Source organism: Lutra lutra, chromosome 7, assembly GCF_902655055.1.
Source record: "Lutra lutra chromosome 7, mLutLut1.2, whole genome shotgun sequence".
Taxonomy (NCBI): domain Eukaryota; kingdom Metazoa; phylum Chordata; class Mammalia; order Carnivora; family Mustelidae; genus Lutra; species Lutra lutra.
The window spans coordinates 68,848,812-68,864,605 of record NC_062284.1 but is presented as its reverse complement, the minus strand read 5'-3'; the positions used below and the strand labels follow the sequence as shown (position 1 = coordinate 68,864,605).

At 37.3% G+C, this 15,794-nt stretch overlaps 1 protein-coding gene across 10 annotated transcripts in view; it reads left to right on the top strand.

Moving 5' to 3' along the window:
- The window catches only part of ATP8B4 (ATPase phospholipid transporting 8B4 (putative)), a 290,737-nt gene that overhangs the window by 112,434 nt on the left and 162,509 nt on the right, over positions 1 to 15,794 (top strand). For all 10 annotated transcript variants that reach the window (XR_007128694.1, XM_047737429.1, XM_047737432.1 and 7 more), the window contains one exon: positions 4,339 to 4,400. Coding sequence is in view for 9 of the 10 variants with exons in the window: in XM_047737429.1 (XP_047593385.1) it covers positions 4,339 to 4,400 (62 nt within the window). In the remaining variant the exon portion in view is untranslated. The remainder of the gene's footprint in view (positions 1 to 4,338; positions 4,401 to 15,794) is intronic.

The window sequence follows — 15,794 nt, the reverse complement described above, 5'->3', positions numbered from 1 at the left end:
CTTACTCCCTCATTTTACAGATGAAGAAACCAAGGACTCTAAAGAACTAGTGATTTGCTAATGATTATACAATCAATTAATGGTAAGACCAGAATTAGAACACAAACTTGCTTCTACCAGTGAAGTATTATTTATCCTATATCATATGTCTTTCTCTAAGCTTTAGGAATTGGTAAATGTTAGGTACTCTCATATCCTATGCTCATTATAGCATGAGTTGAAAATCACATCACTTCAGAAGTCAGGCAATTAATGTAAACAAGTGAAGTCTAAAACAATAGAGAATTCTGAAGTCTGCATAAGCCAAGGGAGGCCATTAAAACACAAAGATTTAAAACATGGTCTTGTACAAATCAAATATTCTAAATGTAGAAAGTTTATATCTCACCCTGGGTGCCCTAGTCTCAGTAACTGTCTGTATTCCAATGACTTATGTATTTATATTCCTAGCCTAGGCTTCTCCTGTGAACTCATACCTATATTTCCTATTGTCTATTTTTAACTTATCTACGTCTTTAAAGTGGGTGTCTTGTAGATGGCATATAACTAGGTAATGATTTTTTATACAGTCTGAAGATCTTTTTAAAAAATTTTATTTATTTGACAGAGAGACAGCAAGAGAGGGGACACAAGCAGGGGGAGTGGGAGAGAGAGAAGCAGGCTCCCCATGGAGCAGGGAGATGTGGGGCTCCATCCCAGGACTCTGAGATCATGGGTTGAGCTGAAGGCAGATGCTTAATGACTGAGCCACCCAGGCAATTCTGAATGTTTAACCCATTTACATTTAATGTGAATATCATTATGATTAGGTTTAAATCTATCATCTTGTTCCTGCTTTCTTTATGCCTCATTGGTTCTTTGTTCCATTTTTCTTCTTTTAGACTGAGTATTTTTGTGAATCCTTCTTATCTTTATTACTGGCTTTGTAGAACAGTAGTGGTTCTGGGTTTTAACTTATAGTCTTTCTGAATTGGTTTGGCTTTGGAACACTGGCCTTTATACAGACCCCTCTGTATAAGCTATATGGGAGCTATATGGGAGATGCAAAAATAAAACATACACAGAATCTGAAGTTAAAAAATAAGCTTAAAATCCAGCAAGAGAAGATGAGACATGGACATGAATAATAATAATGTGATGTAAAAAATTTATGAGTCATAATAAAAAAACAAAGCACCTTCATTCTTTGTGGGAAGAAGATGCCATTCAAAGGCTAGTTGGTAGTGGAGGTGGAGTGTGTGAAGGAGAATTAGGGAAGGCTTCATGGAGATTGTGGGAACCCCGCCCTCCTGAGAGGGTTGAATATGGGAAAGTGAGATGGGGAGATTTGTACTTATCAAGTTGGTTCGTATGATCCTTCCTCATAGTTGTTTTATGTATAATTTTTTGATAAATCAACAATTTGATGTGACTCATTTGAAAATTATCCATGTATATAATGTATTTGTCTTCGTATACCGTGTTTCGGTAGGACAGATAAGATATGACTCTCTTCATTTTTAACGAAGTGCCTCATGTATTTCATGGTTCATATTGTGACTATAACCTTTGAGGCAGGATTTTTAACACATAGGACCTGTTTATACTAATGAATCATGTCACTTACAAGTGGTAATTTTGGAATTTATTCATTCCTGTGAGGTTGCCATTGTTCAAAGTACATTGGAACTCTTCATACAGAATTGCCTTCATGATCAGTGTACAAGGTACAGAAGAAAGCCAATCTTGTAATTTTGTGTTCACCCAGCTTTGGAAACAAATGCCATTTCTCAGCCCCTAAACACATATTTATCTTACCTGCTTTCTAAGAGAAGCTTTTGCATATTTCCAAGGATAAGATATCCCTTCATGTCTTTTCTAAGGGTAAATAGCTCCATCTTCAAAAAATAAGATGACATTCCAAAGAATGCTCTGAGTAGTTCTAGGAGATACAATTTTAATAATGATTTTCATAAGGACAACTTTGGAGTAAATGTGTGTCTTTTCCACAATATCTAATCTTTCAGGGAAATAGTATTTATTTAGATGCTTGAGTTTCTATATATTGGCTTTAAAGGTCTTATTCGATATAGTCACACTTAATGGTAGAGCAAAATGGTAGAGTAGAAAGAACATGGACTTGGAAGAAAGACACCTTATCCTGCTATGTTCTAACACTATTATATGAGTAAAACCACATCTCTGAATCCTTCCTTGTCTGTATCTTGTGGCTAATGACACCAGAACTCTTGGAAGGACAAAATGAGATGCTGTGTGTAAAGCACTTTGCACAAGCTTGTCTCATAATGGGTATACAATCAATGCTCCCTTCTAAGGAGGGAGTTCCTCTGCTGTTCCTCTCTACGCTTTCATATCTGTTTTTAGAGTAGAAATTGTCAAGAAGAGTCAGCCTGGGCATGAGACAACCATTTCTAGTCCTACCAGCTTCTGTTCCAATACCAAGACTTCTTGGCAAAATCTGAACTGAAGTGAGAGTGGCTTATTTTGAGGCCCAGAGAATAGGCAGCTCAGCTTTCAGGGGATGAACTAGTTGGTCCTTTTCTGTGATTCCCAGCTAGTCAATTTTGGGGGTTATTTCCAGGTTAGATAGAGATGCAACTAAGTACTAAATCTCCTTTTGTCTCTACTGTGGTAATTCTTTTTTTTTTTTTTTAAAGATTTTATTTATTTATTTGAGAGAGAGACAGTGAGAGAGAGCATGAGCGAGGAGAAGGTCAGAGGGAGAAGCAGACTCCCGATGGAGCTGGGAGCCCGATGTGGGACTCGATCCCGGGACCCAGGGATCATGACCTGAGCTGAAGGCAGTCGTCCAACCAACCGAGCCACCCAGGCGTCCCAACTGTGGTTAATTCTTGAATATGCTTTTTTTTTTTTTTCTGATAATATGTATGGGTTCAATAACCAGATATATTTATCAGTCAGGGTCTTGGCAGGAAAGAGATGTCACCCTGAAATGAGTAAGGTTGGAGAAAGATTAATAACAAAGGTACTATTTACAAAAGGGCAAAAGAAAAGTTGTCAAAGAAAAGCACATAGTTTAGCAACATGGAGGGCAATACTACTTTTCTGTCTGAAGGGGCAATGGGAGGAAGCAATTACCTGTATCTGACTTCTGCTCATGACAACTGGTGCTGCCTTCAAGCTAACTCCGCTTGAAGGAAGCCAGGGGGTGGGGAAACACCCCATTTCACTCTCCTCTGGCTACTCTCATCTTCTGCCAGAACAACCTATTGGCCAAATCAAACCAGGAGCCAGAGGGTAAAGACCTTATAGGTTAGCTTCCCATAACAAGACAGAGTGGAGAAGATGGAGTGTGGATATAGAGGAACAAACGCAGACAAAATAATATTTCTGTTGTTCTATTGGGAAGGAGAAGTTTGCATGCCAAGGATGGGCTGAGTTAATTTAGTTCTCTACTGATATTATAAATGTTTTCATGTTAGAAAATGCTAAGGATTGTATTTTTCCTGATAATATCCACTGACTTATACTTGGCCGTCAGGGTAATTGCATACACTACGCATAGCATAGTAGAGAGATTGGGATAGGTTTGGGAAGGAAATTGAATAAGAGAAGGACTGGTTGAAACATTTTACATATTGTGATATTAATATAACATTTTGAATTTTTTAAATGAAAATGCACTAATTTTGATGGTAGTCTTATCTGGATGGCTGTTAATTTATGAGTTTAATAGAGTGCTCATAATACTTGGATTCTTCTAAGCAGTATATGATGTTTACATTACGGGAATGTACAATAAGAAATGGTATCACTTGGGCATAAAAAAACAAATCTGTACCAAATGTGGTTTGGTATTGCAGTTTGAGTTTTGTTTTAAGTACCCAGTGTTTCATAAGATTACTGTTAGCAATTAGAATTTCTGGAGAATAAAAATATATGTTATTACAAGTAACTTAGTGGTTTCAAAGAAATCCATGAAAAAGAATGACTGATGTTTCAATGAAGTATTGAGCACATATGTGAGAGAAATGGAAGGCTCCTTTCCTTGTTGAAGATCTCAAAATGTATAGTTTTCTCTGGAGCTGTGTGGCAGAGTAAAGAGCATATTGTCGTCTTAGAAGCATTTAAAAATGTGTGGGAATTAGAAGAGCATGTGGCTAGACTTGTTCCATTGGTTACCCCAGGGTTTGTGAGAAGGGTATTGATTCAGATTTAGAACACATGGAGCTGGGTTCCAGGTAAGCATAAACTTTGCTAATTTTGGATTGATGGTGATATTGTCCAAACAGATGATCTCAAAGTATTTTTAGTGCTCCTATTTGTGCTGACAAAGTATGATTAAATATGTTTTTTCACAAACATTTTGACTTTCAGTTTCGCCATAAGAGTGATAACCAAGTGAATAATCGGCTATCTGAGGTGCTCATCGACAGCAAGTAAGAAATAAATTCTTTGGGTTATTTTTAAGATTTCTGGGACCACAAAACAAGTCTTGACATTTGGTGGTTTTCTCTTTTAATTAAGTACATGTTACTTTTCCCTTTCAATTTGTTAGCAATTACAACGTAAGTCAATTTTATCTTCCTTTCTTGCTTGTGCTACTCATTCATCTTCCAATCCCTATGAAGTTTGTTTTGTGGAACACAGACACATAACTATCACTTCATTTTTAGATCTACTACTACTTAAAATTGGCACTTATGCTATGTCTTGTATATAGACAACATCTCATAAGTATTAACTTATTTAATTAGTAAATTTCTGGGAAATATTGATAAGAGACTTTGACAGATTACTGTATCAAGTGATAGTGATAAGAATCTTGCATTTACTTGATAGTTGAATTTAGAATGGATTATCCACCATAACACAGATTTTCATTACTTTTAAATTGATAAATATTTATGAGAATGATTCTTGAATTTGAAATTCTTTAAAACATGTCTTTACACACTAATAATAATTAATAATTATATATAAAAATTATGTATATATAAAAATAATAAAAGTTAGCAAAAATAAATTTCAAACCTTTATTCCATTGTTTCTTATTCTTTGTCCCTTTTCTGCTAATAATAGCATAACAAAGTAAACTTAAAATATACTTCATTCTGGCAGTCAATCACATTTGCTGATGATTTTGAATCATTTGGATACTATGAAGAATATAGTTTTTAAAGGGAATATCATAAAATGAATTAATCACATGGGATGGGAAATTTCAAGAAATGATAAAGATATCAAGAGGGACTAGGTATAATCTAGACAGTAATTGGTAGGATTGAAGTAATTAGTCTCTTTCCAGAACTAAAATGTGGACTGATCACTAATAACATAATGAATACATACAGTTTTTCTGTATTTGCTTGTTTTAGATAATAGCGTTAAATGCCTAATGAAGTAAAATGATCATACTTTGAAATTCTAGTGGTAAAGACAGAGCCTCTGAAAGTGTGATTCCTGTGTGACATGGATAAGCCATAAAGATGCCTAGAACCATGTGGTTCATTTCAAGTGTTAGCAGGTTTTTAATTGTTGCCACTGTAGTATGTTGTTTAAAAGCATGGACTTTGTGCTCAGAGGGACTTTGAGGATGAGTTTGGTCTTGACCCTAAATAATTCTGTAGTCTAGAGCAAGTTTCTAAGAGGTGGTGAATCTTTGTAAGCTAATGTGGTGTGTGGCTTTGAGCTGTGCTGTTGCATATCTGGACTCTCTCAAGTCTTATGGCTCTGTGTATTAGAGCTGCCATTAATATGATATGACTAATTCCCCAAGGAACATTTGATAATAAATCTTATTCCTTTCAAGTATCCTCTCATACAAAGTATGTTTAAAATATGTATAATTAAATAATGGATTTGAAGTAATGGCCCTAGCATATCTTTTAATGTCCCTTAAATTACCAGTTAAATCTTTTGGCGATACCTGGACACTGATAGATATTGGGGCCTCTACTTGGAGGCCATGGTATTAGCCCAGGCACTTACATATTCAGAAATTTGTTGATTATATGCCTTCCACACATGCTATCATTATCATTATTGTTAGAAGCAGTGTTAGTGTTACTTTCTCGTGGTTTCATTTAGCTTTCCATTGAATCCTTATGAAGCAGCACCTCTTTGTAATTCAGCATGGTATAATGCTTTGAGATGTATTATTGCTGATCTATAAAGTTTAAGGGAGAAACTCGTATCATTTGAGTATGAAACGTTCTTTAGGATTTGGTAGGAAATCAGGCAAGATTTTTTTTTTTTTAAAGATTTTATTTATTTATTTGACAGAGAGAGATCACAAGCAGGCAGAGAGGCAGGTAGAGAGAGAGGAGGAAGCAGGCTCCCTGCTGAGCAGAGAGCCCGATGCAGGGCTCGATCCCAGGACCCTGAGATCATGACCTGAGCCGAAGGCAGCGGCTTAACCCACTGAGCCACCCAGGCGTCCCGATTTTTGGTTAAGATTACCCATTACTGTGAGCTCCTCTAGGACAGGGGTCATCTCTTGAATACAGCTGTGTCCCTTGAGCCTAGCATGATGTTTATTTAATTTTCAAACTGAGCAGTAACAACTTCTGAAAGAACAATCTTCCAGAGGAGCTTGATGTGTCTAATTTTGCTGAGTTCCATCATTGGCCAATTACAGTGGCTGGGGTGGTGGTCTTTGTACAGTGTACTTAGGCTATGGAGACTGGCTTTCTACTTTTTAGATTTTGAAAAATTGGAGTGATCAACTGGGCTCAGATCTGAGATAATCCCAGGGAGCTTGGAGTCCTCCCTTGGAGCTGATGGTTGCAGAGGATACTGTTGGGGTTCTGCCTAGATCTCCACTGTCTTCTATGCTCATCTCCAGCTTCTCTGTGCATTGCTCGTAAGTGCTTGCATCTGTTGTTTTCTTCAAGCAGTGCCCTTGAGTTACAGGAGCCAAAGTCTGATGCGTGCAAGAGTATAGAAGAGCAGTGCCCCTGCCTCAAGTTGAGCAAGCTCTGAGGTTAGTTTGTACTCTTAAGCACTCCTTGAGATCAGACAGAGGATGGGACTTTGTCTGCAGTCACACCCTGTGTGGCTTTTTCCCTCCCTTGCCAGTTTCTTCTGGAAATACTTCACAAATGAATCATTTGCACATGAATCCTTATCTCAGGATCTGTTTCTAGGGAACCTGATGTGAAATAGCAGTTAACATGTACTAGATCCTATTGCAATGTTAATGGAAAATATTAGGAAATGCTTTTGGGTCTATCCTTGGCACCTGTGGGTCCTGATCCAGGAATGAAGTAAGATGCCTGGAGTGCATCAGAGAAGTCCAGATGTTGCCAGAGGTGAGTGTCATAGTAGGGTGGGTACAGCCAGGTTCCTGTGGCCTCCTTTGGCAGGAAGTCTTGGACTTGGGAGGCAGCCTCATTCTCATGGTGGACATATTTGAGGGGAAGGAGGTGGGATGAAAGCACCAGTCAGGAAATCTGGCTCCATGTCAGTGATCACTGTTTGACTTTGAGCTATTAATTTTCTTTCTAGGCTGTAGTTCTCTCTTCTGCTGTGCTCTGAAGTGAGGAAGGTGGGCAGCTACATTCAGATTCAATACATATTTATTGCACAACTACCACGTGGGAGCTCTAGGGCTTCTCCATTTAACTTTCATTAAAAAAAAAAAAAAAACCAAGGCGTGGGTAATAGTGCTCCATTCTAGAGATGAAGAGATTAAGGTCCTGAAAGGGAGTGACATGTTCAGGGTCCCATGGAAGTAAGAGCCTAAATTAGAATTCTTCCCATTCATGAGTGATGTGTAAGTGTGGACTACACTATTTATTTTGTATTTGAAGGGCTTTGTATACAATTGTAGGAATACAAACATAATTACATAATATAGGTGTAGTTTATCTGTATGTAGTATATATTTGTGTTATACACATTACTCATCTATGTTCTTAGCATTGTGTAAGCTGTAATGCTAAGCACTGTAAACCTAAGTCACAAAATAAGAGCGATAAAACCCTTCCTTTTATAACCTTTTCAATTTTTATTTTGTTTTGTTACTCATATTCCTTTCGGATTAGGACCAGTCTTCTGTATTTGAAATCTATTATGTGAAAGTGCTTAAGAGATACATGTTATATTAGCCTTTAACAAAATTTGCTGACTTTAGTTTTTTTTTTTTTTAAAGATTTTATTTATTTATTTGACAGACAGAGATCACATGTAGGCAGAGGCCGGCAGAGAGAGAGAGAGAGAGAGAGGAGGAAGCAGGCTCTCCACTGAGCAGAGAGCCCGATGCGGGGCTCGATCCCAGGACCTTGAGATCATGACCTGAGCCGAAGGCAGAGGCTTTAACCCACTGAGCCACCCAGGTGCCCCCTGACTTTAGTTTTAAAACTAAGTAGAGGTGGCATGATTCTGTATTGTAGAAATTAATGGGACTGCTGAATAGGAAGTGCACATTTTTGTACCAGGCTATGAGATACAGTAGCCCCCCATTTCCCTGCACTTTTGCTTTCCGTGACTTCAGTTACCTGTGCTCAACCATGGTCTGGAAGCAGGTGATCCCCCTTCTGACATATCATCAGAAGGTCAGTAGTAGCCTAATGCTACATCACAGTGCCTATGTCATTTACTTCACTTCCTCTCATCATGTAGGCATTTTATCATCTCACCCCATCACAAGAAGAAGGGTGAGTTCAAAAGGATATTTTGAGAGAGAGAGAGACCATGTTCATGTAACTTTTATTAAGTGTATTGTTATAAGTGTTCTATTTTATTAGTTATTGTTATTAGTCTCTTACTGTGTCTAATTTAGAAGTTAAACTTTATTGTATATAGGTATGTATAGGAAAAAACATAGTACAGGATTTGGTACTATCTGTGGTTTTAGGTATCCACTGGGGGTCTCAGAATGTGTCCCTTGCAGATAAAGGGGGACTACTGTACCATTTGCTAATGGCATGTATGAACACCAGTAGCTATCTCAGTATTTCTTGAGAGGGTGTCTCAAGTTGTGCTAACATTCTTGACCAGGCTGGGAGCAACTGGGCAGGTGAGGGACAATGCGAGGGTTTGTGATAGTCCCTTCAGAGGTCATCTAATCTGGCGCCCTTCAGCCTGGACTGCATGTTGTATCAGAGCCCCAGAGAAACCCCAGCTTAATTAGAGGAGGGTCTTGGAGTTGAGATCCCAGTGTTTTTTTTTAAGTTTCCAAGGTGATTTTATGCACGTAGAGTTGAGAACTCCTAATTGAAGCCATCCCTATGTCCATATATGTATCTTTATTTCTATATTTCTTTAATTTTAAAAGATATCCAAGGAAGGGAATTATGTTAGTTTTTAAAATGGCAAGCATGGTTTTTCCACATAATAAATATCCTTACATAGAAATAATTCTGTAATGCTCTTTGGTTAAATTTATTCCTAGGTATTTTATTATTTTGGTAGAATTATAAATGGGACAGTTTTCTTAATTTCTCTTTCTGCTACTTCATTGTTAGTATATAAGAATGCAACAGATTTCTGTACATTCATTTTGTATCCTGCAACTTTACTGAATTCATTTATCAGTTCTAGTTTTCTGGTAGAGTAGTGGGTTTGCTACATATAGTATCATGTCATCTGCAAATCGTCAAAATTTTACTTCTTCATCATTTTTAGATGCCTTTTTCTTTTTGTTCCCTGATTGCTGTGCCTTGGAGTTGTAGTACTATGTTGAATAAAAATAGTGAGAGTGGACATCCTTGTCTTGTTCCTGACCTTAAGGGAAAAGCTCTCAGTTTAAAAAAATTTCTTTTGAATGTGATTACTAGAAAATTTGAAAATTACTTACATGGCTCACATTTGTGGCTGGCATTCTGTTTCTTTTGAATGACGTTGCTTTAGTACATCACCTTTGGATACCTGTGAGAGAACTGAGCAGAGAAGAAAATGAACTCTGTGCTACCAGCCTAGTCTGATTCTCAGCCCAAGATGCCCTGTGAGATCTTACAGGCTGCCAGGATTATGGTTTGTATCACCATTAACAAATAGGCTCAGTATCACTTTTTCTTAACATTTTATTTCCTTGACATCTTCTGAACTTATACTTTTGCATTAGAGCAATGTGGGTTCAGATGCTGCAGTGAGAGTACCCTTTCAGACTGGGTGTTTCCTTGATATCTCTAGATTTTAAATGGCTCTTGACCATCAACGTTTTGTGTATCACGTTCCATTTTATACTTTCTTGAGCTTCAGTAAATTTTGTTAAATCTATCAAGCTCTTTCATAGAAACACCCATCAATCTTATTCAGTCTTTTTTCTATTTCTTTTGGAAACTGTGTGTTTCCACACATAGGGAAGAATATGGACTTTCTTTTACTACTGCCGAGTATTGTCTCTGAACTATTCCAGTCTGGTAATCCTAGCTGCTGCATAACTGGGAAAACAAATTTCAGTAGGAAGAAATTTTCTTTTTGCTTATTCAACTTTTCCAGTTTGATTGAGTGATGACTCCCATTGGATATTAGGATTGAAAATTTTGTTTCATTTTTTCCTTTAGTAGATAGTCTTTTTTTTTCTGTTATGAAAATAACATATGTCCATTAAGAGAAATTTGAAAAATAAGAAAAAGTAGAAGGAATAAAATAATATCCATACTTCTAATTATCTTACCATTTTGTTTTTCCTTATTGTCTTTTCTTCTATGCCAAGATTTCTTATAATTGTGTATGTGTGTATCCTTCTGTTTTCACTTTACATCATATCATTACCATTTTCCCAATGTCTTTAGTACAGTCATTATACATATCATTTAAAAAATTTTTTTTAAAATTTCTTTTCAGTGTACCAGAATTCATTGTTTATGCACCACACCCAGTGCTCCATGCAATACCTGTCCTCCATAATACTCACCACCAGGCTCACCCAACTTCCCACCCACTGCCCGTTCAAGACCCTCAGATTGTTTTTAGAGTCCATAGTCTCTCATGGTTCATCTCCCCCTCCAATTTCCCTCAACTCCCTTCTCCTCTCCATCTCCCCATGTCCTCCATGTTATTTCTTATGCTCCACAAATAAGTGAAACCATATGATAATTGACTCTCTCTGCTTGACTTATTTCACTCAGCATAATCTCTTCCAGTCCCGTCCACGTTGATACAGAAGTTGGGTATTCATCCTTTCTGATGGAGGCATAATACTCTATAGTGTATATGGACCACATCTTCCTTATCCATTCGTCCGTTGAAGGGCATCTTGGTTCTTTCCACAGTTTGGCAACCATGGCCATTGCTGCTATGAACATTGGGGTACAGATGGCCCTTCTTTTCACTACATCTGTATCTTTGGGGTAAATACCCAGTAGTGCAATTGCAGGGCCATAGGGTAGCTCTATTTTTAATTTCTTAAGGAATCTCCACACTGATTTCCAAAGTGGCTGCACCAACTTGCATTCCCACCAACAGTGGGAATCCTCTCCAACACTTGTTGTCTCCTGTCTTGTTAATTTTGGCCATTCTATCTGGTGTAAGGTGATATCTCAATGTGGTTTTGATTTGAATCTCCCTGATGGCTAGAACATTTTTTCATGTGTCTGATAGCCATTTGTATTGTCTTCATTGGAGAAGTGTCTGTTCATGTCTTCTGCCTATTTTTTGACATGATTATCTGTTTTGCATACACATCATTTTTAAGAGCTGTATAACATTTGGTTGAGTGCATGTCTCATAATTCAAATAATCCATTTTCTTTTTGCTTGATATTTAGTCTGTTTTCAATTTTAAACTATGATTTCTTGTTCTTTCTGAATTGATCCCTTTTCCATAAGACTGATTTATAAAAGTCAGCTAGGATGATTACATGAATACATTATTTTCTATGTGAAGTAATGAGAACTTGAAGCATTATTCCTCAGTCCTCTGACAATTTTATCATGCTTTATCAGAGCATCCAGGAACTAAGTATGCATAGGACTGGGTTGAGCATATTGACTGAACCCTGGGAGGTTTCACTTCTATCAAACATGATTGTTTCCCGAGTGGGTGGCTGTCACACCATCACCACTGATTTCCAAGTTTATCTCTTCTTAGTACAACATGAAAACAAAACAAAACAAAAAACCCACGTTTTTCTTTAAAAAATGTATTAGTGACTGGGGCTTGGGTGGCTTAGTTGGTTAATCATCTGACTAGGCTGGGGTTGTGATCTGAGATCAGCCCCGCTCCCACTCCTACTCCCTCTGCCCTCCCCCTGGCATGTGCATGCTCTCTCTCTCTCTCTCACATAAAATATTAAAAAATGGATTCATGACACATGTAAACCCACAAACATCAATAATTTGAAACAGTTTAAGTTTTATATTTCAATTACTAGCTCTATAGCACTCATATATTAAGTACATCTATCAGTTCTGAACTGCAGATCTCCTAGAGAAAATTGGGGCAGTGATACAAAAGTGTGGTTAGCAGATCCTTCAGACAGCCATGAAGGAACTTTTCCCTTCTTTGTCCTGCCAGATTAGAGGTATATGAACAGAATAGTCAAAAGATCTATCATTTGCTGCTGAATTCTTGAAAAAAACAAAAACAAAAACAAAAATTACCCAGAAGAAGGAGACTTCATATATGGTATTCCCCTTTGCTAGATTCGATTCCAAATGTCAGTCTTGAAAAGAGTGGGTTATTGTTCTTATTAAATATGCTTTCTTTTTCTCCTTGGGCACCTGCAATAAAAAAGTTGTTCAACTTAATGAGCCTGAAGGGGACGCATATGTAGTGCATCTGTATGCTTCTTGTAAGTGGGAGAGAGGTTCTGGGATTCTGCTGATCCCATAGGAGGGCCAATATGCCCTGCACTGAGTTACCTCCTCCTCTTCATCTGGGTTTGTGGGCTTGAAACTGGAGTAGAGACTTCTGTAGTTAAGTACAGGCAAAACACAAACTCTCTGATTTAATGTCCGGCTTATCCAGAAAATTTATACGTTATGATGGTACTATTAGGTTTAGGGGACAGCTGTTTAGGGTCTGCATATTTAAAAGGAAAATTTGAGGCAAAAATCTTGATTCTTCTTTTTTTAAACAATGTTAATAAAACACACCATTATGGGTTTAAATAACAGTGAGTTCAAAAGCAAGCTAATAGGAGTAGTCTTGATACTTTTTTGGATTCAATGGAAGGGAATAAAAAATTAACTTAATTTTTAGCTCATGCTACTAACTCACAGTAAAAGTGTTTCAAAAATAGTTTCACCCTCAATTTCTGTTTCTTAAGTCTTGGATTGATAATTTCTTGGGAAGTTCTGTGTTTTGCAAATGGAATGCCACGAAGCTGTGACATTGTTATAGTTCTTATAAATGATCTTCCATTGTAATCAATTATTATTTTGTATGAATATAATTTTTTAAAGTGGTGGATTTCTAAACGGTGACCATTTCCCCAAATGAGCTTCATCTTGAAATAATAGGAAATTATAACACTTTCAAAACTCTGCACATGAGCTTTTCGGTGGCATCCCCTAATTTCTTTTAAAGTTGATGTAACCCAGATGTTTGCTGCTTCCTTTGCCTTCTCTTAATGCTCCCTCAGAGACCTCCTCTGCCCCTTTCCCCAGAAAGGCATCAGAGAGTAAGGTAAAGTTGACTGAAGATTTGAGGGGGGGGATAGAGATTAGCAAGTTTATTTTACACACCCCACAGCTAACAATGTGAAATCCTAGTTTAATGTTTTCTCATAGTTCTTCTCTGCTGCTAGCCTTTGTAAGCCCCCTTCCCCCATTCAGTGTTCAGTGTAGTTGGCTCCAGTCTCTTCTCTCAGTGTCTGGGGCCCCTCATATTCATTTCCCTTTTATTACTCAAAGTATCTTGGTTCTTCCTTGGCTCTGAACTCAAACTTGTCATAGTTACTTGCCAAAATAGAAGAGCCTTCTGTAACTAGGACCCACTTGTCTTAGATAATAATGAAAGTAAAAAAATACATCAAACTCTATGTAACATTTAAAGCTTGATTCTCTCTCTTTTAAAAAACAGGCTATGCATCTCTTCTCAGTTGTCATAGGATTTCTTTTGAAAAAACAAACCTACACCTAAGTCACAAAGGCATTGGAATTGTTAGAACATTAACTTTAATGAGGCAAAGTTTTCTTAAGATCTTAAAATCTGAAAGCCAAATGAGATCATAGTATTATAGTGAGTAAATTTGGTTTTCATCAGAGCCCACAGGTTGTTTATACCAAACCAAACAAATGTTAATTACATTCTCAATTGACTATTTATCATTAATTAACTATACATACATTTCTACTATAGTGACATTTTCTTTAGAGCTCCTGAGATAATCTCAATGGATTAATTTCTTCCATGTACTTTAGATTGGTATACTATCTGTATGTTGTGAGTGTAAAATTAAGAAAACTTGGGGCACCTAGGCGGTTCAGTGGGTTGAGCCTCTGCCTTCGGCTCGGGTCATGATCTCAGGGTCCTGGGATCCAGCCCCACATTGGGCTCTGCTCAGCAGGGAGCCTGCTTCTCCCTCTCTTTCTGCCTGCCTCTCTGCCTTCTTGTGATCTCTCTCTCTCTGTCAAATAAATAGATAAAATCTTTAAAAAAAAGAATTAAGAAAACTTAAGACTATAAGTAAAATACAGAAATTACTTTTGATTCTGTCACCCAGACCAGAGCAAACTACAATGTTATCACTCCCTTTCCTCTTCCATCTTTGCTTTTTCCTCACCACTCCTCTACACAATATTAATTTTAAAATACTTGAGATTATATTATATCCTGTTGTTGTGGTTTGAAGCTACCACTTCCCCCATATGTCCCCTGGAAACTGTGAATGATCTTTTTAGAAAAAGGGGTTTTGCATATATAATTACAGCCTTGAGATGAGATTATCCTGGTAATCCAGTCATAAGTGTCTTCCTAAGAGAAGAAAAGGAAGACGGATACACAGAAAAGATTAATGTGAAGATGGAAGCAGAGATAGGAGTCAAGGAATGCCTAGAGCTACCAGGAGCTGAGAGAGAGGCCTTTCCTAGATCTTCCGGTGGGAGCACCACCCTGCTGACACGATGATTTTGGACTTCTAGTTTGTAAAACTGTGAGAGGATAAATTTTTGCTGTTTTAAGCCACCTAGTTTGTGGTAATCTGTTAGAGCAGATCTAGGAAAATAATACTGAGTTGTTCTTAGCTTTTAATTGAGAGATTCTGTATTTGATCACTTGTTCATTCTTTCACTGAGTACACATTAAATGCCCATTATGTGTGAGGCAAAATGCTATATGCTGGGGATGCAGAGTTAAATAAGACAATTTCTGCTTCAAATATAATATAATCATACATAGATGGCATGCAGCAAGTTTATTTCTAACATTGCCATGATGCTCTCACGTTTCATTGTTTTTGCTGGTAGGTAAGATAAGTGAGAAGAATGACTCATTTTATTAAGATGTCCAACTTCCAGAAATTCTTTTCAGTACACAGACTCTGTAGACAGAGCTATGCCAGGTGGTAGAAAGCCTTGGTAGAATTTGGGAAGCTGTTTGGAAATTGTGTCTTGAAGCTGTAACTCAAGGGAACATTGGACTACCTTTAAACTTGAGTACTATTTTAAAAAGCTAAGATCTCTTTCCCTATTGAATATCAGGAATTAAAAAAATTCTCTCTTATTGATCTCTAGTGAGGATTAGATGTGCAAAAATAGAAGAAAATTAAGAGGTGCAGAGAGCATAGAAAGTAAAAGTATTGATCTCTAAACTAGATTCGAAGACTCAAAGGAACCTGTGATATTTGGGCAAGAGTGATATTTGCTGTAAGAGTGATATTATCAGCAACCTAGGGAAAGAAAACTCTGGGAGTGGCATTGTGTACCAGTTACTAGAGATAA